Below are 24,344 nucleotides of genomic sequence, written 5' to 3' on the forward strand. Positions count from 1 at the left end.
AGTGAGCTGCATCCACACAATATATATATTACCTGTACGGCTCTGAGGATGTCACGTGAGCTGCAGGTGTGTGCTGATTGGCCTGCAAGGGCTCTGCAGGCCGCAGGTTAAGAACCACTGGGTTATGGGAATAGGTTGCAGGGCTGCCAGATGTGAGTCACAAAGGATGCATAACACTTGGCAGCCCTGATGGTGAGCCAAAACCTACTAAAGTCAATGGATCCACTCACTTCAGTGAACTCTGGATCTGGCTGTGAGTATGTGTACATGCCTGTACATTATCAGTTTCTCTAGCTAGATAATGTCATGTGACAGTGTGAGAGATGAAGTATGACATCTACCATATGAAAATAGAGATTTGTAATATCCTTTGTAGAAGTTGATGGCAAAAAATAGTGCCCCCATCTTTCATATAACAGCAGCACATGTAATATCTATTCTTCCAGTTATCAGTGCTTATTGTCACTAGAACAACAGATATACTGATTCTTTTGTTCTAAATCTATATGTAAAGGAGAAAAAAATCCACTTTATTATGTGTCTTTCATGAATTTAGGTCTGCCAAGAAACTTCCTCTTCAGCATAGAGTAGATGGAGCATCTCATATTCCCTAGGCTAAACGCTTCCGCAATTTCTCAGATAAACATGGAAAAAGAGGAATGTAATTTCTAAAAGATTTGATTAAAATTTAGGCATATTTTATTGAGTAACATTATATTTACAGCAGAAATGTGAAATAAATTGCTATTTTGCAGGTGACTAATACAGATGGTGACTTGGGACTTTTTGGTAGAAAAATTGTAGTCTTTTTTGCTGTTCTTTCATAAGGCCAGCACACTACATGTGGCATGTCTGTGTGAATGGTATTTCATATTCACTGACAGGATAATTTGATTGGTTCTGATGAAATGTTCATTCCTTCCATCTGATATTCTAAAATCACTTGTATAAAGACAAGAATATTGCTATTTGGGGTCTGACTGCATAAGCCTCACAGCCATTATTGCTATTTAAGGGCTTGACCATGTGAGGAGCTGAGTTCTCTCAGTTCAGATTAATGAAACGGGACTTACAAAAAAACAGAAAAGGGTTACATCCTGTATAATCTTCTTTATGATGTATAGCAAAGGTCATAAAGGGTTCTTCTCTCCCTTTCCCAACTCCTAAAAAGTCTCCCTCCCACTTGTTTTTGAATTCAACATGTGGCTTGATTACTGTTTTTCCAGAAAACTCTACGATTGGAGAAGCAGCAGGTTTACGTCATCCCTGTACAACAAAGCACAACACCATTTTTTTTTTTTTACTTAATTTCTTTAAAGGAGGGACCTCAGTGAGAGTTGAAGGTCTAAAAATAAGGCATCATTTTTGTGTTGTGTGATGGGCTTTTTGTTTGGTTTATTGATTTCAAGTATAATTGCAGCAATTGTCTTTCTGCAAAGACTTCTTAATGGTGCTCAGAGAATTGGAGTGTTTACAGTATCATTCACTAACCATGACTAGACTGACAGATCATCATAAACCTCAAAAAGGGAGAACAAAAAATAAAAATAAAAGGCAAGTCTAGTTTTGCACTGATCTGCTCAAATGAAAATGAAGTAGCTGTCCTCTTTCTTTTTGATAGAAGGGTCTCCAGCACAATTTGAATACAGAATTCCTATTGCAAAATTTAATTAGTACTATTAGGACGCTTTCCATATTTACAGGAATACCACATATGTGAAAGGATGTTCCCTAAATTACCTTATTAAGCAACATTATTATTTATATTATCATACCGCCTGACACCTAGTCATGAGCTCTTGTTTTATTTCTCTCTCTTGTAAAATGACCAAGCCATTGATATCCAAAGGGAATTATTGCTGATTTTAAACAAAGACAAAGTAAATGCTGACGTTAAACATCGTGGAAAAGGGGATTCGTCTCTGGATCATTTTATTGTTTTATCATGCGGACTCTTCCTCCTCAGAGATATTACTAATGGCTGGGTTTTCTTCTCTGATCTTTTCCTTAACAAGTGAAGAAGGGGCAGAATTCTGTCTCAGAAGATGTAGGATTTCCAGTGGTACAAGCAGCTTAGCTTTGTTAGTTAATACAAAGAAAAAAATGTCTAAAGACATCACAGGCAAGATGTTCAGCTGATCAGTGAAGGTGGTTCCACTGAGTTTAAATAGAAAGGTCTTAGCTTCACCAACAGCAAAAATGTAGTGAAACTTCTCAGGGGATATTGCATCTTCCTTCAGTCCGCAAAATAAATCTCTGAATCTGTTCAAAGGCTCAAAGAAATGAAAGAATGGTTACGGACCTGTCGTAACTGTTGTTCTTTGAGATGTGTTGCTAATGTCCACTCCATGTCAGGTGTGTGTGCCACATGCACTGGTGCCAGAGACTTTTTTCCCCTCAGTAGTATCCGCAGGGCTGGCTCTAGCTCCCTCTGGGGTCACGCACATGTATGCTGGTAGAAGGGGTGTCACCGCCGCCCCCACCCCGTTCCTTTTTGCCGGAACTCCAACAGAAGGGAAGGAGAGTGGGTCAGGGAATGGACATGAGCAACGAATCTTGAAGAACAACAGTTATGAAAGGCCAATAATTGTTCTTTCTTCAAGTACTCACTCATGTCCATTCCCTGTCAGGTGACACACAAGCAGTGCCTATGGAGGTGGGCCAGGAGTTCATGGATGTGCCACTTGCAATACTGTTCTATCAAGGCCAGTATCATCCCAGGCCTGTCGAGTAATGGCGTAGTGGGATACGAATGTATGTACAGACGACCATGTCACAGCTTTGCAGATGTCCTGTATCGGGACTTGAGCTAGAAAGGCTGCCACTGGAGCTTTTGTAGAATGAGCTGTCAGCAAAGCCAGAGGCGTGACCTTTACCTCCTTATAGCAGGCTCAGATGCAGCCAGTGTTCCAGGATGAAATCCTCTAGGATGATATTGGCAGTCTTTTCATCCATTCAGCAATCGCAACAAACAGCTGTGTGGACCTGTGGAAAGGCATCAATATAGAAAGCCAGAGCTCATATGACATCTAGCATATGAAGATGCCTTTCCTCACTAGAGTTGTAGGGCTTTGGGAAGAAGACAAGAAAATAGCCTGGTTGACATGAAACTGCAATATCAACTTCGGCAGGAAGACCAGGTGAGGGCACAGTTGGACCTTATCCTTGTACAACACTGTGTAAGGGGGTTCAGAAGTCAGGGCCTTGATCTCCGAGATTCGCCTTGGTGATCATCAGCAAAAGGTGACTTTCCATGATAGGTGTAGAAGAGAGTAAAATGCCCAGGACTCAAAGGGGAGCCCAGTGAGTCTTGATAGGATCAGGCTGAGATCTCAGGGAGGGATCAGGTCTCGTACTGATGGGAAGAGCCTGTCCAGGCCCTTGAGGAATCTGGCTGTCATTTCAGAAGACTGATCTCCCCTGAATAGGAGGATGAAAGGCCGATATGGCTTCCAGGTGTACCCCAATATATGATAACAGACCTTGCTGTTTTAAGTGGAGCAGATATTCCAAAATGGATTGAACAGATGACTTAGCTGGGGCAAGATTCCGCTCAAATGCCCAGCAGGTGAAATGCTTCCACTTGGCCAGGTCTGAGGCTCTGGTGGAGTGTTTTCTGCTTCCTAGCAGGACTTGTTGGACTTAGGTGGAGCAGGCCTGTTTCCTTATCCATGCAGCATCCATGCCAACAGGTGCAATGAGGCCAGGTTTGGATGTAGCAGTTGACCATGGTTTTGTGAGATCAGGTCTGGTCTGTACAGGAAGGCCCAAGGGGTGGGGGTGGTCACTGATAAGTCTAGCAACATGCTGAACCAGTGCTGGCAACGCCATGCCAGAGCTATCAAGATGACTCGCACTCTGTCCCTCTTGATCTTTATGAGGACCTTGTGAATGAGGGGAATTGGTGGGAAGGCATACATCTGATCCCCTGACCATGGCAATAGAAAGGCATCGGGAAGCGAGCCATTGTCGAGTCCTTGCAAGGAACAGAAGCAATGACACTCTGTTTTGTTTGGTAGCAAAGAGGTCCCCCTAAGGAGTTCTCCATCTCTGGAAGATGATCTTGGCAATCTCCAGGTGTAGAGACCATTCGTTACAAGAGGAGAGGGACCTGCTGAAGTGATCTGCCAATGTATTCCTGACCCGTGGGAGCTGTACAGCATCTTGGTGGATAGCATGACACAGACAGAAGTCCCATAGGCGGAGGTCTTCTTGGCAGAGGGCTGAGGACCATGCTTCCTCTTGCTTGTTGATGTAACACATCAAAGCCGTGTTGACTGTCAACATTTGCACTAACTTGCCAAATAGCTGGGAAAGGAACACGTTGCATGCCAGTTGGATTGCTCTGAGCTTCCTAATGTTTACATGTAACGCCAGCTCCTCCTTGGACCAGAGGCTTTGAGTCCTGAGGATGCCGAGGTGAGCCCCCACACCCTAAATCCAAAGTATCTGATACCAGGGACAGCAACTGCTGCGGAGCTGCAAAGGGGACCCCCTTTGATACATCGTGTGGGTTCAACCACCATGCTAGGGAGGTAAGTATTGGTGGAGGGATCATGAGGACTATGTCCAAACGGTGCCTGGCTCGGAAGTAAACCAATGCCAGCCACATCTGCAGAGGTTTGAGGTGTAGCCTCACATGCTGGACCATGTAGGTGCATGCTGCCATGTGCCCTAACAGCATGAGGTATACTTGTGCCGTGGTGAGGGAGTAAGCTGCGACCTGGGCTCTAAGTTCTGATATGGCCAAGAATCTGTCCTTGGGTAGAAGTGCTCTAGCTTGGGTGGAGTCAAGGACTACCCCGATGAACTCTATATCTTCTGTACCAGTACCAATGTTGATTTTTGTTCATTTATCAATAAACTCAGTGCTTGACAGGTGGCCCGTACAACAACGATGCTCTTTTGGACTTAAGCTTTTGAGTGACCTTTGGGCTGCACTATTGAATGGGAGATCCTGAATGGATCATTGGACTTCTGAGGACAGGCCAGATGACTGAAGCCATAAGGCTCTGTGGGGCCATTGTCCTAGCTGCCAAAGTGGCTGTATCAGAGGCCTCCTAGAGGGAGGCTTGGGCTACTGTCTTGCCCTCCCCCAATATAGCCTCAAACTCCTGTTTGGAGTCCTGAGGCAGAGAGTCCATGAACTTGGCTAAGGAAAGCCAGATATTATAATCAGATCTCCCCCAACAGAGCTTGCTGGTTCGATATGTGTAGCTGTAGGCTCGTGATTGAGTAAACCTTTCTGCCAAAAAAGATCTAGTCTCTTTGCCTTTTTATATTTGGAGGTTGAACTTGCCTGCTCCATCTCTTTCATTGGCAGCTGTTACCACCAATGACCCCGGGAAGGGATGAGGGTAAAAATATTTGAATCCCTTAGCAGGTATATAATATTTTCTGTCGGTGGTGCCTAGATGTAGGGGGAAGGGAAGCTGGGGTCTGCCACAATTCCTGGAGACCAACAACTGTCTTCCGGCAACCGATACCGGCATGTAAGGGACTGGTGCAGAGATTCCGGAGACTGGCGTCGGTGTTCTGGGGACCGGTGCTGCAGCTCCGAGGAGCGGTATCCTGGGTATTGTAGACTGGTGCCGTGAGTCCAACTGTCGGCGATGTGGCCCCAGGGACTGCTGCCAGGGGTCCGAGGACTGCTGAGAAAGCATTGGCGACCTGTGCAGGGCTGGGGAACAACATCTTGGTGTTGGAGATTACAGCGGATGCCCCATCGCAGGCTTGCCTCTGGATGGCCCAGCAGTTGATGGCAATGGCAAGAGGTCCTGGTGCATGGTTCTCCTTTCTCGAGGTGTCAGTGGCAGAGGAATTGATAGTAGGTCCTTGGCTGCTTGGAATGCCTTGGGTGTGGATGGTACTGTAAGGTGTCGTGTACTCTTGCTGCTCACAGGAGTCAGCGGTGGGTCCGGGCTTGGGCTGGGAACTCTAAGGGGTGAGTCTGCTCCCAACCTGAGTCCCAGTGAAGACAAGTGGCTCGGCATGCATCTCACCTCGTCTCCTGTGACCCTTTTGTCCCTTGGTGTCAGTGAGCACTTTCTCCCAGTATGCATCTTCCTGTGCTTCTTCTTCGGCACCAGGGATGGTGATTGGTGCTGGGAGGAACTTGGTGCCAGAGGGGCTTTCTGCATCGATGTCGAAGTATTTGGTGCCGAGTCTGAACGGCCTGGCTCAGAGGCCGATCTGATCTAAGAGCCGACTCCATTAAAAGTACTTTCAGTTTAATGTCCCGTTCTTTTTTAGTGCATGGTCTGAACCCTTTACAGATCCTGCACTTATCTTGCACCTGAGTCTCTCCCAGGCACTTCAGGCGTGGGTCATTCACTGGCATAGGCTTCTTGCACGATACGCAAGCTTTGCACGATGCACAAGCTGGGGCATGCCACATCCCTGAGGCTATGTCCCCTGTGGGGTTGTATCTATGATATAACAGGTAAACTAAGAGATAAACTAACTAACTAACTTTTAACTATGTACACTATTACTACAAGAAAGAACCATTGGGTTAGAAGATCTTGCCAAAGCAAGAGGACGGTCCAGCACTATCACAGGCGATAAGAAGGAACTGAGATGGACGGGGGGCTGGTGGTGCCCCTTCTACTGGCACATGTGCACATGACCCCAGAAAGCCCTAGAGCAAGCCTACTGAGGGAAAAAAATCTCTGGCATGGTGCATGTGGTGCATACACACCTGACATGAAATGGACATGAGCAAGCACTTGAAAAAAAATGTGATTCTGCAACTCCTTTCTTATGTTCCATGCTCCACATTGTTCACAAATGCTCCATCTAGAATCAAATGAATTTTTATATTGGCAGCTGCATTTATGTGTGTCTGTCTCATATTCATTGGCTCTTTCCTCTGTCTTCCACATAATCTTCTATTGTATCTAAATGCACCTCAGCAGAAGTCATGTATTTATCTGCTTTGTTTATTTTGGAAAACAGGCTCTCACATTTTCCTTCAAGGGAGGTCAGAGCTTTCTGTAAGCTTTCTGTTCCATTCAATGGGCCTTCAAGCATGCATTTCATCAAATTGTCCCTCTGCCATAATTGTTGGTGGTATTGCCTGCAGCCCTTCAGGCTGCAAGAGATTTGTCAGTGTTTGCATTTGTGACATCTTAAGTCACATTTTAAATCAGTCCACTCAGCTTTAGTCTCACTTTGCAGCATTCTCTCCCCCACCTTCAGAACATTATCAGCAGAGCTCCCTCTGTCAATTTAAAATTAATTAACAGAGGGTTGTCCAGTGCTTGGAATGCTCTTGAAGAATGTCTCCACATCTTGGGCTTTTCTCTCTTACTCACCATTCTAACAGGTATCCCTTAACTTGACCTGTGTGAACACATTGCCATCACAAGTAAATCTTGTCACATTTTTTGTGAAGGAACAAAATATTTTGCAGTACTGCTTTGAATTGTAGGTGAAACAACTGAATATATATGGACTCCATCAAGTGGAGAAGTGCTCAACAAAGGCTGATGAAGTGCAAATGTCAAGACAAAGTCTTCAAATAAGAACTTTCATTTTAGGACATAGTGGTGACAGTTACTAACAACTATTAATCAGTCAGCAGCTATCGTTCTGGCAAAGAACTGTGACTGTGGAACGGACATTAGCGAAGGGACAAGGCCATGGTTTAGAAGCTAAGGAAGAGACCTTAGGCTTGATTCTCCACTGCCTTGCACTTTTGTAGTCATTTGTATTTGTGTGAATATAGAATGTTATCAAATACAGATCTAGAGCATTTAACACTTTGCACAGGGGAAATGACCATATATTTATCATAGGAGGAAGGTACAGGATGGATTAGGAAGTGGACATTTCTACCAACTTTTCCTCTTCAGCTTTCTCCACAGCAGTGAAGACCGGAAGGAAATAAAGCTTATATCATTATTCTAGATTTTTCCTCTTTTATGCGTGAATTTTAGCTGACTAGAGAGTTAACTACTGTTAGCATTTGCTAGAACCATACATAGCATAGGGGCCTGACTCACCTCTCATTTACAGCTGTAAACCTGAAGAAACTCCAGTGAACTATAGGAGTGTAAAACAGGTGTAAGGGAGAGCAGAATCAGACCCTATTAAGCTTCCCCAACAGCTCTTCTGATTCATTTCAATTGTAATCAGTAACAATTTTGATGCTTCAGAAATGGACTTCTCATAAGCATTAATTGTGTCATTTTTTTTCCTGTCAATTCAGCCAAGTAGGCACATGATAATCACAGCCAGATTTTCAATAGTGCTCAGCACCCACAACTGGGGCTAGATTTCCAGAAGAGCTCAGCTCTCATTTATGTACCAAAACAAGCGTCTAGATTTTAAAAATAACCCAGCACTTTGTTCTCTTGTAAATCTGGCTACCAGTGTTGCAAAGAGAATTGCTAGGTGCTGAGCCCTTTTGAGAATTTGGGCCTTATTCTGGTACCTAAAAGGGAGTTGAGCACTTTTGAAACTCTGTCTTCGAAGGCAGGTGCTGAGTTCTTGAACATCTGGCCCTGAGCTTTTTTGAAAATCCAGCCCTTAGTAATTAGACTGAGAACACTAAATTCATTTGGACTTGTGTTGTGACCAAAACAGAGTTAAGCTAAATTCTGTGCATGTACAAGAGGAGCAAAATTCATCAAATTTTACCATGTAGCTACCTCAGCCCAATCTCCTTTTCCTTACAAACCCAGAATAACAAAGCCTTAGTCAAGTCTGAGATGGAAGTAAGTGACGTGCTTAGTGATTTCTAAGACATATTTCTGGTCAAAACTGTTATTGAAATATGTGACTAAACCTTTTCATAATCAACTCACCTATTAAAGTGAAAACTCCAGTAGTTTATAGAAGCATTTGCAACGGGCAGTTATTCTGTGTGCTAACTCCAAAAGTAGTTTTGTATTGCAGTAAATAAAACAAATATTGATTTTGAACAAGTCATTCATTTTATTGTCAGAGCAAATTTAGTTTTTAGAGTTGATTTTATTAACCTATTTCACAAGTTCCTCTCAACACATAATTTGTGAATATACCACATAGTCCTGAAATAAATGGTATTTGAGATTTAGCCAAATACAATGTAATGTAGTGATGGGGCAAATTCTGCTCTCAGTTACATCTATGTTACCTCTTAACAGTCAATGGTGATATAAGGGTGTATCTGAGAGCAGAGTTTGACCAAATAGATCAAATTCTTTTACATACATGGGATGTCATTCAAGAATAAATTAACTGTCATCAACTTAATTCAAGAGTAATTTAATTAACATACTGATTTACAGCAGCATGACTGAAAGCAGAATTTGGTTCAATAATTCCTCAGGACATTTAATCTGCGGCATTTATTTAGGGACTATTTTGCTATGGATTTGAGAAAATCAGTGGGGTAAGTAATAAAAAGCAAGAGATGTTTCTCTAAATTACAGATACAAATTCCAGGGCTTGTATCTGGAAAGATTCAATACATGAAGGATGCGATAACATAATTGACAAAATGCATGTGGGATGTATTTAAGACCTCATTTTGATTTTTAAAAATGGGAATTAGATCCCTTGGATACCTTTCATAAACCAAATACTTTTAGGTGTCCTTTATAAAGCTATCATTTAATATGTAGAATATTTATTGGTATGCATTCTGGATTTATCTCAAAATTATCCTAGTCTATGCAGTAAGGATACATCTAGATCACTCAGTTTGTTGTAGCTTTTGCACAACTATGTCATGATAAAGATGCTGTGAAAAACATAGAAGAGTTTGTAGTATACCAGCAATGAACCAGCTGGATTTATTCACCAGCAGTCATTTTCCTTTCTCTTTTCACAAATGGAAAGGCGCTAAACCTGTTAGAATGGCCGGGGTGATGGGACACAACATGGAATAGGAAAAGAGCTAGTTCTGTGGCATGTTTTTTCTTACCCATGATTCTGTAGACGCTCCCTCTGCCTGAGCTCCAAGCAGATCCAGAGCTATGAAACAAGGCATTCAGGGAGCAGATGTTCTGCATGGCGTGATTCCCTACAGACATCAGCGATATCTGATCTGGTAGCTAATGCTACACATATGCTTCAGGCAGTTGCTATATGTATATCCAAGAAGTAGTTAAAATATGCTTCAGGCATTATTAACTCCCCCAAGGTCTCATCCTTGACTGTTACTGTGTAGCCATGGAGATGGTGGGTAATAACTGCATGATTTCTATCTTAGTGTAGGTGGGGCATAGGCAGCTGTGGGGAAGGCATGGGTCATCAGAGATGAAGTCCACATCTATCCTAGGACATCCACTAGTTTGGCAAAATGAACCCCTGCCACTTTCTGTGGAAGAGGAAAACAAGGTCTTCCCCCTGACAGAACAGGAACTCTGATTTGGATGTCTGAGTTTCCCACTCTCTATGCAGGTTTTTGCCCCCATAAGGACAAATCTGGCCCTAGATGACCATTGCGGCTTCACGGTGAAGCTTGTTATGTACAAACAAGGGAATGAATCCTGCATTCCCTGTGCACCTGAAACTCCCACTGGCTTCAAGCGATGCAGGATCATGGCTTCATGGAAAGAAAAAACCTATTAGGCTCTAGGTAAAATCATACATATTTCACAAAGTAACTGGTTTGAGTCCTTGAGTCCCTCTAGTTGTTTGAAGCAGACAAACATTCTCTTCATTTTGGCCCCAGTACTGAATAAGCAGAACCTGGCTTACACCATCTGCCTAGTAGAGCTGCTACCATTAACTACTCAATAATTCCTTTTTTGAGGAATGGCTGTTTTGTCCATAAATGTCTGTCTGGTTTTTAATATAAACCAGACAGGGAAAAGAATCTTTTTGTTCAACTTCTGTTCCGTTATCTTTGAATTAAGAATGGAAAAGCACTTAAAAATATATTGAAAAGCTGTAGCTTCTGCATCCTTTAGCTGCTATTTTGTAAGTTCTTCCAGCAACCCTCTGTAGTGCTGCACAGAGCAGACCTGGACAGCAACAATGTTATTCTTTTCTACTTAATGGTGCAAACACATCAGTGACAGAAAGCTGGCTAAATGAAGTTCTCAAACCTTCTATCACTTGTGATTAATATCACTTGCTTTTGAAGGACACACCTAAAAGTAGCTCATAACTTTTTTAAGCAATCAGTTTAGACAATGTATATATTTATTAGTATAAGCACATGTACATACACATAATACATACATGAACTTCTCGGTAAAGTCACAAGCAGACTTTTTGTATTTATATTAGCTGTCTGAAATTTATATTAATGATTTGAATGTAAGCTTTATATCCTATCACAAATATCACTGCTGCTCTAAAAAGCATAGTTGAAATCTTGTGCCACTCAGTGTTTACTGATTAACGGGGCATCCTTTTAGATCTAATTTCTACAGGAGAAAATAGTTACCCATTTCCATGTTGTGTTGAATAATAACAATGCATGAAAACCAGAGGTGGTTACCTGAGTGATGTCCATTCCGGAGTCACAGCTCAGTGGCTGCGTTGATGTGAGACCATTTGAACCTATGACTGTTGTGATCACACCACTTTCATCAATCTTCCGAATCATGGTGCCATCAACAAAGTAAATGAATCCATACTTATCCACAGTGATTCCTGTTGGAAAAGAGTAAAGAAAGCATTAATACTGGTGCTATCAAGGTAAAAAAATAGACTTAAAATATTTCCTTATCTGTGTTAATTCCAGTTCCTTGGATTACGAAAATCAGATTTTGAAAAAATGAACTTTACTTTCCACAAAATAATATAACATTTTTATTTCTGATTTCAGCCTTCCTGATACAAACTCCACACCAAAGGGTTCCCACCCAGAGCTCTGAGTTTCCTTGACATTTATTAAAAAACAGAAGAATATAGGGGACACAGAATAGAAATAGACCAACAGTACTTCTTCCTACCACACATATACATAGATTTATGCTCTTTATTCATTTGTCTTCATTTCACTCACTTTGGACAATTATAATTTATTACATACATTATAGGGGCACCTGGCAGCCCCAGTCAAGGTCACGTCCACCATTTTTCTAGATGTGGTACATACATAGAGTAGGAGACAATTCCTGCCTTGAAACTTTGCAATCTAAATAGACAAAGCAAACAAAGGGTGCGAAAAGAGAAGTGTTGTTATCCCTATCTAACAGATGGGAAGCTGAGGCATAGAGGTTCTTGCACATCATCACAGAGAGGTCTGTGGCAGAGCTGGGAACTAGGCCAGATGTGCACACAACCAGCCTTTGTCAATGGTGATGTGTTAGGGTTTCCAACACTGCAAGAAACATACGCTGTTTTTTACTGAAGATGTTAAAACTATGACAAAAAGTACTTCTAACCATATCAGCTTTTGGAAAATCCCTTTTTCCTGAAAATCTCAAGTTTTTTGGTTTAAACAATTTCACATCTTACCTTTAACATTACCATACCTTTGTAATTATAGCATCTACTCTACACATTCAAGCCATTTTTAATAACAAATTTATTTTATGCTAGATGGAAAGGAAAAATCAGAAGATTTGAACAGATGATTTAGACAGTGGTTTATATGCCTTATGATTTTGTCTCCTGAATTTAGCCTGATTCAAGACTGTCTGGGTGGGATCCATGAAGGGACTTAGGTGTTGCACTGCTGAGTGTCACAGCAACTAACTTTTAGGTGCCTAGAAAATCACAGGAATAACACTGCAATCCACAAAGATGAGCTAGGGGCCCAAGCTTCCCATAGAATAAATGGGGAGAGATAGGCACTTAAGAAAGCTATCCACAAAGGCCAGCACATTGGGCTGGGAGTTGTCTAATCTATCCATGGGAGATGTTGACAAGAGGCATGTGCACCTAAATCTGGGCTTCCAGGAAATGCCTAGGTCTGCTGGTGATCAATGAATAGGAACCAGACACCTGCAGTCAGGCAGCTTTAAGCACCTAAGGCATTTCTTGTGGGAATGAGTTAGGTGCCTGCTTCACTCCACACAAAACAGTGGCAGCAGGAGTTGGTACTTTTAGCCCAAAGGTTACAGCATTTGCATGGGAGCCCCAGGTTCTGCTCCCCCACCCCTCCAAGGGGGAGAAAGGATTTAAACAGGGGTCTCCCACCTCTCAGGTGCTCTGACTACTGAGCTATGGGATATTCTGATGTGGGGCTCCTTAGTCTCGCCTGCTGAAACTGCTCTAATGCAGATTAAATAATGAAAGTGATTGGAACAGGAGGACTGGATCTGGGGCATCCACCTCTCTCTCTCTCTGGCCCAATGACTGTTCCACTGAGAATAAATACTTGATCAGTCATTGGGCCAGGGCGAGAGAGACTCTGTAGTCCAGTGGGAGGTGGGAGACTCTGGGTCCAGTCCCTCTGCTCCAATTGAACTTTCATTATTTAGCCACAGTGGAACAGCTTCAATAGGAGAGACTGAGGGAGTCGCACAACAAAATATACCACAGCTCATGGAGTAGAGTCCCCCGGCGAGAGATGGGAGATCCCTGTTCAAATTCTTTCTTCTCCGCTGACAGAGAGGGGGGAACTGAACCACATCCCAAGAGAGTGCTCTAACCACTGGATTAAAAATGATAAGGTGGGCAACACTATCACTTCCTCCAGCTGGATTTTGAATGGGACCCAATCTGGTACGTGGCCTCTGAGCATGCCTAACGGATCAGGCCCTGCACATGACAGACAGCCGAGTGCCTATCTCTCCCCAGTTTGTGATTCGCTCTGGAGCTTATGGGGGCATCTGTGAACCTAGAGGAAAGCAACAGTGCACATGCTCAGAGACAAACCACAGGCGCCTTGAGAAATTTAGGTACAGAGTCTGAGCTGCAGGGAGGTGCTGGTCTCTGCTAGTGATCCATGAACTAGGGGAAAATAGATGTTCCTCTGTCTAATTCCCATGGGTGGCCTGATCCAGCAGGACTGCTCAGAGACTATCAAATGCCACCCAGAGGGGACGGTGGCTCTCCCTTATAACCTTTAGCCTAATGATTACCATACTCACCTGGGATGTTGGAGACCAGCAGCTCAAGTCCCTGCTCTGTCTGTGGAGAAGAGATGTGCCACCTCTCTAAGAAGTAGACTATGGAGTATACTAATGTGGGTCTGATCCCTCAATCTCTCCAATTGAAGTTGTTCCACTTTTATTGAATAATGAAATATTAATTGGTCTAGCGCAAGGGTGAGAACCCTAACCACTAGCACATAGGTTATAAGGGAGGGCCTCCTCCTTCATGATGAATCAGGTGGCCTCTGCATGCCTACCGGATCGGGCCCTGCATGCAACAACAAATGCTGGGGCTTAGGCAGGACACCTGAGTGAGACAGTAGTGTGCATGGCCAGAGCAGGAACACAGCTGGCTACGGATCTTTTACGGCAAAAACTTAAGCACTGAGTTTAGGTGCCTAGAGGGTTCAGCGGCTGTTGAGCAGGAATTTGGCGCATCACCAGTGACACCTAAAACCAGGACTAAAACTGCCTAAGTGCCTTCGTGGATCCAGGACCGAAGGCATACACTGAAGACAAGAGGGCCGCACAGGGTGCCCATGAGGGAAGACTTTAGCTTCCAGAAGCTTTATTACTAATGACAGAGCACAAGAAGGATATCCTGGCAGTTAAAGCATCTTTTTACCAGCCACCTGACCACATTTGATGAGGAGTCACTGAAGACAATACGGGACCAAAATGCTTTTTTAAGAGAGTCACTTGTCAGATCGGAACTAAACATTAGGTTCTTTTACATGATAATTTACTTTAATGTAAAACTGCAGTGAGTTCGGTTTTGGGGTCCTTATGCTCCGGGCCACTAAAGGCTGTAATCAGGGCAAATCCCCAGGGTTATCTGAGAGAGAATTCACTATGGTGCAGGGGGTAGCACAAAATCCATGAACCACTTAGCCCACATAAGCCTTCAAAACACTGATGAAGTGGGACAGAGGTGGTGTATGGCTCTTGTGTTGGCCCTTTGCACTGGGATGAATCTCACCTTGACTAAATGTTGTAACGCAGATGGTAACACTCCACATCATTTGGGCCTTGCTATTATCATAGTATCATTACCTTGAAGTGCCAGGGTGAAGGTTGACACACGACTTGTTCAGCCTACGGAATTGTTTTTTTTTTTAAATATTGAAAAAAATGGAAAAGCCAATACAGCACTACAGCAGCGCTGCCCCAGCTAAACAGCCTGGAGTTTTAACAACCTCTTTTGAACAAGATAGAAATCTGGTCACAATTAAAATGTGTTTCCTGTGGGAGTGCATTCCAGCCTATTAAAAACAAAGCCAGGATATGCAAAGTAAATTACAAAACCTCTTTTGATATGTAACAATGAGCTGCAGCTCTCACTCCTTGCTGCCCCCCCCCCCCCCAGGTATTAATGACTATATAACAAAGTAATTAACATGCAAATTTGACAGCCTTTCTCCACATATCATTCCCAAGGGAATACAGATGCAAACAAGCAAGCAAAAAATTACACATTGGTAAGTTTCTACCTTTGGTAACAAAGTGATAATATCTTTTAAAAAAATTGATTGGGTTTTTCAACAAAAATTCACTAATGGGCCAAATTCTGATCCATAATTACGTGCAGAGAGGGTTGGCATTGGTATTTACTCCTCCATAAACTAACTTTGCAAAAGCTCAACCAATTCCGAGGATAATTAGCTGGGTATGCAGAGGAAATGGAAAGTTGTTTTGATCCCACTCCATGATCAGGACCAGCAGAACAGCTTGGGGGCCAGAATTCAGTCTGTCAAGAGGATATGAGGAGTATCAGATGCAGACATTTTTACATGTCCTCAAGGATGACTCTGCCTGCAGGAAGCTTTTTTCAGCCCCTGTCTATGCTCTATTTCAAAGCCATCAGCTGTGAGTGAGATTTTTGCTATATGCCCCCTTTAAGTTCCAACAGTCAGCAGGGAGGAACTTCCTCTGTGGAGTCAGGGAGGCTCTGCACATGTGTACCACTTCCTTGATCTCATTTTTGAATGTTTAAGTGTCTTGGACTCTGAGGTTTGCAGGAGGAATTGTGCAGCTTCATAACCTGCTGGATAATTAGCTCATCTGGGTTGGACTGCTCTAGGCAGGCTCCATGCCATGGATAATATAGGGCCAGTATTTAGCAGGAGGACAGGTGCATTTTCAATTTTGTGCAATTTTTCTGTGTGAACAGATGGTGGAATCGGCTGCGTGGTATCCATTAGATAAAAGTCCAAAATTATACAGCAGTGATATAACAGAGCTAGTCAGCTGTGTAGCTGAGAATGGATTTCAAATATGGGCTGAATAAGAAAATCACAGAACCCTTAATGTTGAGAATATGCTCTAATCTACAGTTGTCAACAGAAATGTGGTCTCTAGTGGCACGGAGTGAGTGGAAACAGCATAGATCTGTACAATGTCTTCAATGCTTTACTCATAATATGTGAATTCCTAATATTGCTGAAAAAGTTACTTTACTGATAATCTCTCCAGTTTGCACCACTGCATATTTTTTAGTGATGGTACTGGGGGGGGGTATGTTAAAATAAGGAAATTAACTGGTTATCCCTCAAAGATAAATCAATTGGCCTAGGAGATCTTCAGCCTAGAGTACTGTAACATGAAAAACAGAAGGCATAAGTGGAGGATGGGAATTTTTTGTGATTTGTTAAAGTCAATGTGTCAGATCCGCAGCTGGAGTAAACTGATGCCCAGTTGTGGCCTTCAATGCAGCTACACCAATTTATATCAGCAGAAAATCTAGTCCAAAACGTAGGCAATAATATTGAGATGGAAAAGAAAACAGGAGTACTGACTATTAGAGGAAAGTGTAATTATATTCGATATACTGGAAATATGAAATTACCCCTACCAAGGTCAAATCTGCACAACACATAAATGCCTATCATGTAAACCAGATCCACCATAGGTGGAGTCCAATTTGCACACCTGTCTCTTCTGATATCATCTGAACCTTTTCATTCAGGAGTTTCTGCGCTCTGTCCTTATCTGTACTAATCCATATTTCTTTCCTATTTTCCTCCCTAACAGCAAGCTAGCTCCAAGTACCAGCTTCATTTTCAACAAAGAAGTGTAGTGTAATTGACAATACATATAATGTACTCAGTTCAGGTTTATTCCTTTACGCAGCAAAAAGAAACAATTCCTTATCTCAATTTTAATTTATACTAAGTTAACATATAAGCCAAATCTGGCCTAGATGCTGATATAATGGCCCATTGTTTTTTTAAATTTCGTGTAGATAAACACCTGGTAGATACTGTATCCATTGATGAAGTGCAATAGATAATGGAAAAATATGAAACAGGAAAATAAAGATAACTATCTAAATATCCCCAGTGCATGATTCATTAGAAACTCCAGCAGCTGTCTTTTGCACGACATTTCATTTATCTGCACTCCAAAAACATACCTCTAATCCTTTCTGAGATGAGAGTGTGATGCAATGCAGGACCAGTACTTAGAACTATTGATAGCATGAAACTATTCATTGTTATTCAATCAAAGAGGAAGTGAGAGAAGGAACTGATGTGTTAAAATGCTCTGACTGCAAACAGTTAACCTGCCTACATCCAAATTCAGAGTGAAATAAGGCTAATTTCAGGCATCTCATTTCACAGTGAAAGTACAATTTAATCTGTAGAACTCTTAAATCTGTGGAGAGATACTCATTTCCGCTCTGCTCCCCATATACACTTCAGCCATTTACAGGGGCTGTAAACAGCTTGCAAATGGCTCAAAGAATTCTCCGAACTCAGGCACTGCATTTGGCTGCCGTAGGAGGCCCTAAATTGGCTAGCTCACAAGCTGCAATGCAGGGGTCATGCCAGAGTGGAGACAGGGTGGGAGGATAGTCTTGTCTGATGCAAGCCTTTTCTGAATTGAGGCCTAAGTTCTTATGTATAAAATTTGGGGTTTTTTTTGCATGTGTGTCAATGTGTAGCTGGGAAAAGGGGCCACCATAGCAATCATATCCCTCATATATTTGCTCAAAGTGGGGCTCCAATCGGAGAAACACCAGCCTTTGTAGGAAGAATGGAAGAGAAGATGTAAATACTTTTGTACGTTTCTGCTTAACCTATAGGCTCTTGTTGGTCACTGTGAATTTGGACCTTTACACATCCTTAGAAGACAGCTGTCTCTTAATAATTGCTTAGGATTTAGGTTGTAAGATCTTCTGGGAAAGGAATGTGTCTTCTAACACGTCTATAAAGCACCATGCATGCCACTGGCGATATATAAATATAACATTTTCTTGTAATTGAAATTTCAAAAGACTGAGATGATATGCTTTGTACTTTGCTTTTTTCACATAACATATATAAGTTCCAAAATGTTGTGTCCTTAGCAACTGTAAGATTTATGAATGAAATATTAATGTCATTACATCATTAATTTCAATTTGCTTCAAATATCCTTAATTCTCCTATGGCACTCTCATTTGGACTTTGTGGGACTGTCTAGGGTAAGGAGAGAGGGAGTGAAAGAAAATTACATAGAGCATCTTGCATGACTATTGGGTGTTTTAAAAAAAGTCTGAAGGGAGAGGACCCTTCTTCCCTCCCCTAATGGTTTTATTCCTACAGAAAACTGACTAGATAGTTTAGGGAATGATGAAAAGATGATGTCTAGGCTTCTTGTAAAGTGTGCTTATTAGTTGCTTTACCAGATCCTAGCTAATGCTTAACTTCTTGCATGGTTCATTGCTAAAGTGAGATGAGTAATAATGACAAGAAGTTAAATGAAAAAGTAAGGTTTGCCACTGTATTGTGAATTTAAAGTTTATAGAAATAGTCAAATTGCCCACCAGAAATATCAGAGTCTCCTCTCAGGCTGTTTTTACACTAGTGTAATCCCATTGTCTTCAATGGACTTATTCACGGTTATCACAGCATAAGTGACAGAGGAATCAGGCCTTGTGCCTTTAAGACTGAATTGGATAAAAAGAATAGCGGATCTTATAAAAGTTTAAACCCTATCTTCTCCAATTTTAGTTTACTAGGAGGTGTCCTGAGGTCCTTACTCAGACAAATTCCCAGTGGAGCTAGCAGAAGTCTGCTTCAGCAGGGAATAAGTAAATCCTGGGTAAGGATTTGGCCCTATGTTTTGAATGTATTCAATCTTCAGGTCCATTTTCATAAGTAACTTGCCTAATTTTATTGAAATGTTAGCTTTTAGTGAAAAAAATAAGAGCAACTGTTTAAAGTAATCATATTTAGGACCAAATTTTGCACTTGGACACACATGAGTAACTTGTGTTGACTTTCACTTCCAGTGGACTCAGGCATGTGCATCTGAGTGCCAAATTTGACCCAAAGCAAAGATCTGTCAGTTTAATCAGTCACTGTGTGAAATGAAAATAAATATGGATCGACTGCTACTGTTGCACAATATATAAGCTACAGACTGTATAGTTTTAAAAAGTTTTCCTACACAGAATAAGATTGCCCTGTTTTAATTTAAATGTTTCCATTAGAAGATATCTATCTACCTTGTCCAGTTATTCTGTTTTGCACATAAAATTCATGAATTACAAATGTAAACGACTGGTTAGACAGATAACTGGTCATATGCAAGCACAGTTACCACAGATGTGGTTTCAGCTGCGGAAATTGCATGTGAATATTATGCATATGCATTTCCATGCATGCTGTTCTAAGAATGTAGGCTTTGCAACTTCTGGGGAATCAAACTAACATTCATTTAATCCATATTTTCCCCATTTAATAGCAAAAATTCAATGCAGCAAATTAGTTCCACTATGAAGCTATTTTCTTGTTTCTTTCATGCTCTACCTATATTGTTATTTTGGTAAATACATTATTTCAACTCAACTAGAACTAGAACAAGTAATGGTGGTGAGAACAATATGGTACACACTTCCAAAGCTTTTATTTTATACTTTTTGCACATTTTAGAACTTTGCAAATAGAAAATTTTATTCAAAGTAAAATGCTTAATTAAACTTCTGAAGAATTTGTACATGAAAACATCTTCAAGTACTCGAGAGAACTGATAAAAGAAAATGTGTTACGTTCTGTTGAAGAGACACTGAATTTAGAAGGAACTTGCTATTCTCATAAAACTTTTAATAGGAAGAAGTGAATCAAATTGGTTAATTACCATTTTATAGTTGGTAAAAGGGCAAATTACATGCCATCCATTTCTATACTTCTAAATGTCTCCGGTGCTGTTAATTAAAGCTGCCATCTAGAAACTACTAAAGCAATTTTATGCAATTAGTTATTTATAGGTTACCATAATACTCTACGCAAAATATGATTCAAGTGATTTGCAGTCTTTTGCTTTGTGATCTCTGTCAACTTTTCACTTTTAAAGTATTAGAAGCAAAGTGCTCAACTATTCTTTATTAGCTGGAACACTTATTTCAGTACCTGCAAATGAATGTTGTTGTTCTTTCAACAGATGAATTTAGAAGCAGAGACAAAAGAACAAAATGTGAAGTGCCAATTCTGGAAGTAACGAAAAAGTCTTAGCTCCAACTTGAGCTGCAATAATCAGACTCAGATTTACTGTGGCTATAAGAAAAATGAGCATCTATTTGTCTTGCATTGAAATTAGGGCAGGACGAGACTTGGGAAAGCCTACTTATCAAATAAGATCAAATAAAAAAAACCCAAATGTGTTCTCCTTGACTGCCAAGTCCCTGAAATTGGAAATATTGGAAAATGATTGGAGAAGAAAAATTTAACTGAAGAACACTTTCAACTAAGCTAGAGTAGGCCCTAAATGGACCAGTGACATGTGACAAAATATGAACATGTTTAAATCTAGATGTTAAAATTATCTTTTTTTATACTTAATTTAGCAAGAAGATTCTTGCTGCAGATAGTGAGCTACAGAAGAATGACTATTTTTGGAGTAGAAAAAAAACTTTCATTGCAATAATAATAAATAGTAAAAATAGTTTGAATCAAGGTGTATCTTGAATTAAAAATTTTTTTTTAGATTTAAATCATGATGTTTTTATTTAAAGAAATTTTTTAAATTTATTTTTTTATTTACATATGACTAGTTCTTCATTTTCTTCCCATTTTGTCTTACATTGCTCATGGGGGTTTGTACTTGTTCTTTAATTAGTTTCTTAATTGCTAGTAAAATTGCAGATTTTATGCAGTTTTTTCTATTAAGAAGTTTCACATTTAAAATATTTACCTATGCTGAAAGAAACACACACACACCATATTTAGCATATGCGTGCATACGGGGTGTGCCCAGGAACACCCTAATGCAGGGGTTTCAAACATACGGCCCGTGGGATGATAGAGCTGCTGCCGAAAAGAGTGGCAGGTGCGTGATTTCTCGGCGGACAGCAAGACACAGTGAGCTGCTGCCGAAAAAGAAGGAGCTGCGAGCTGCGGATGGGAACACACCACGATCTGCCGCCGAAATACCGTTTCTCGCAACATTTCTCGGTGGAGACTAGGATGTGGCGAGAATTCCGTCTGCAGGTAATTCAAATGTGGCCTGCTGGTGGAATTGAGTTTTACACCCCTGATAAAGATCAGGGAAATTCCCTGGGTGCACACCCTAAAGAAATGTGTTGCGCACGCCTATGATATTCAGGATTTCATTAACATCCTGACTGTCAGAACAATGCAAACTCAAACACAAAATTGGCAAGTAAGTAGCCAGTGCTATATTTGCAACCAATAGCTCCTTTTGATAAAGTGAACTTCCAGAAGTCAAGAAAGCTTTGACCATCAGGGTTTGCAGACTGAATGGGGATTGTGCTTCTAAATCACTTGGGTGCCTTTAAAAATCCCATCCTTTGGTGCCTAAATATGGGCTAAGGAGTCTAACCTTAGGCTCCTGTTTAAAAAGTTTGTCTTGTGTGTATAAAAAGGGTTTGCAACAACTTTGTTAATGTATTGAAAGTTTAAATAACTTAATTGTTAACAATGAAGCAGCCTTGTTTTCAAATGACAGATTTTATACTACTAAAAGAGAAGTTTTTAATAAAAATACACTTTTAGCCCCTGATGCTGAAAACACTTAAGTATATGTTTAAGTTGGAGTTGCGCCTAGCAACGGACGTGAAGGGTAACAAAAAGGTTTCTACAGGTATGCTAGTAACAAGAAGGTGGTCAGGGAAAGTGTGGGCCCCTTACAGAACGGGGAAGGCAACCTGGTGACAGATGATGTGGAAAAAACTGAAGTACTCAATGCTTCTTTTGCCTCTGTCTTTACAGACTAGGTCAGCTTCCAGATTACTGCACTGGGCAGCACAGAATTGGGAGAAGGTGAGCAGCCATCAGTGGTGAAAGAACAGGTTCAGACTATTTAGAAAAGCTGGACATACATAAGTCCAATGGCTTAGTTACAGGATCAGGGCCTTAATTTCAAATATTTTCTTGGTTCCTGTGACAGCAGACCAGAAAGGGTTAAGCCTAACAAGCTGAATGACCCAAACACAACCTTTGAGAACACAAAGACAGGAAATACAAATGGTAATTAGAGCCATTCATTGTAAAATAACTAAAACTTCAATGTTTAAACTTATATTGTTAAAAGTTTGGAAGTAAATAATGGCTATGTATGTCTCTATTTACCTATAATCTTGTTAGTGATCATCGATGTAACCAAATGGTTCCTATCTGTCACTATATTCTATTTGTTCAAAAATCAAAAGATATTAACATTTCAATGAAACTTGAATGTAATAATACTATTGTTTTATTTCTCTTTGAAGTTAAGTAGTAACTAACTGTGATCAGTTGTAAACTGCTGATTGCCTTGTGCTAATGTTACCAGCTAGTTACTGGTGTGTATAGAAAACAGGAGATGTTAGTTCAAAGCCAAAAGTAATGACCTATTATGCACCTAAGGATTATCTGTTGTGATATCTGCTGTCAAGAATATATCAATAAGCCTGCACGGATCTATAAAAGACTCTAGGGTCCTGATCCTTTTTATTTTAGGATTGCTCGTATTTCATCAGGGGAGGTTCAAATCACCAGCCTAAGGTCCCAGACATGAGACTACTTCACCCCACCATTTCTTATGGAAGAAATTTAACAGACTCTGTACATGGACTATTTGGTCTTCATTTCTTTGGACTGGATTTTTGACAAGAAAGCTCTAAACAAGGATTGATGACCCCCAAGCTGTTTCCAGAGACTTTTGCAAATTAAGGACTTTGCAGTTTAGTTTGTCATCTCTATTTTGAAGTTGATTTATGAACTTCTATTCTCATCTGTATGTATATGATCTTTTAACCAATACTCTCTCTCTCTTTTTTTTAAAAATAAGTATTAGTTTAGTTAATAAGCATTGGCTTTAAGCGTGTTTTTGGGTAAGATCTGAAATATTCATTGATCTGGTTTGTAATGTGTCCAGTCCTTTGGGCTTGGTAGAACTTTTTTTCACATATGATAGATAAAGGTTTTCAGTAATCTTCATCATATTTGACTTGGCTGTCTGGATGATGGCCAGAGGGCTGGATGGGTTTAAAAGAACTGTTTTTGTCTGTGAGGTGATCAGAAGATGCTTGTTTTTGGCTTGATATATTTTATGAAAGAAAAACCCACCAGTATTTACTGGTTTGTCTGCCCTATTCTTTCCAATTTTGCCCTGTATAAAGCGATCTCAGCCTGGCTCCCCTAGGGGCCAATGTCACAATTCCTCATGGCAGTTTTGTAAATTAGATTTTCAAATTAGTTTTAAAAAAGACTCAACCTGATTTAAATCAATTATTTTTTCTTTAAAAAAATCAATTAAAAAAACAAAAAACCAAGAAACAACAACAAATGATTAAAAAATCAAATGATTTAAATTGCTCCACCCTGCTTTGCACTTTTATAACACATTTCATGTGAGACTATCAAGCTGCTTTACAAATATTAATTAACTCAGGCCCAGATTTGTAAAGGTAATTAGGCATCGTTCCACTCAGCATTTCAAGGCCTAATTCATTTAAGAGACTAAGGGTATGACTACTCTGTAATGTAAGCCCAGGGTTAACAGAACTCAAGTGAACAGACTCTGGGTTTGTTAACCTAGGGCTCCGAGCATCTATTCTCATTTGTAACCCCAGTTTAGGAATTGTTGAACCCTGGGTCCCAATTAGGGATGTAAAAGATTAATCGTTTAAACAGTAATCAGCTGCTTAAACGTTTTAAACAGCAGGGTCCATTTAAAGTGGGGGGAAGAGAGGAGTGGCAGCTGGGCAGCTCTCGCTGGCAGGGAAGCACAGGGCAGGGGGTAGCCGCAGCTGGGCTTGCGAGTGGGGGAGCCGTGGAACCCAGCGCACCGTGGGGAAAGGGAGGGCAGGCGAGACGCAGATGGGCTCGGCTCCTAGCCCCTGGCACAGAGCCCAGAGCTGGGGGAAGGGAG

The 24,344-nt window shown here is 41.0% G+C and overlaps 1 protein-coding gene across 3 annotated transcripts in view; it reads right to left on the bottom strand.

The window, feature by feature from the left end:
- The window catches only part of TENM1 (teneurin transmembrane protein 1), a 428,532-nt gene that overhangs the window by 46,047 nt on the left and 358,141 nt on the right, over window positions 1–24,344 (bottom strand). For all 3 annotated transcript variants that reach the window (XM_067548198.1, XM_067548197.1, XM_067548199.1), the window contains one exon: window positions 11,441–11,595. In XM_067548198.1, the coding sequence (XP_067404299.1) occupies window positions 11,441–11,595 (155 nt within the window). The remainder of the gene's footprint in view (window positions 1–11,440; window positions 11,596–24,344) is intronic.

The sequence above is a fragment of the Emydura macquarii genome, unplaced genomic scaffold, assembly GCF_026122565.2.
Source record: "Emydura macquarii macquarii isolate MOO-44397 ecotype Brisbane River unplaced genomic scaffold, CSIRO-AGI_Emac_v2 contig_1253, whole genome shotgun sequence".
NCBI classification, from domain to species: Eukaryota; Metazoa; Chordata; order Testudines; family Chelidae; genus Emydura; species Emydura macquarii.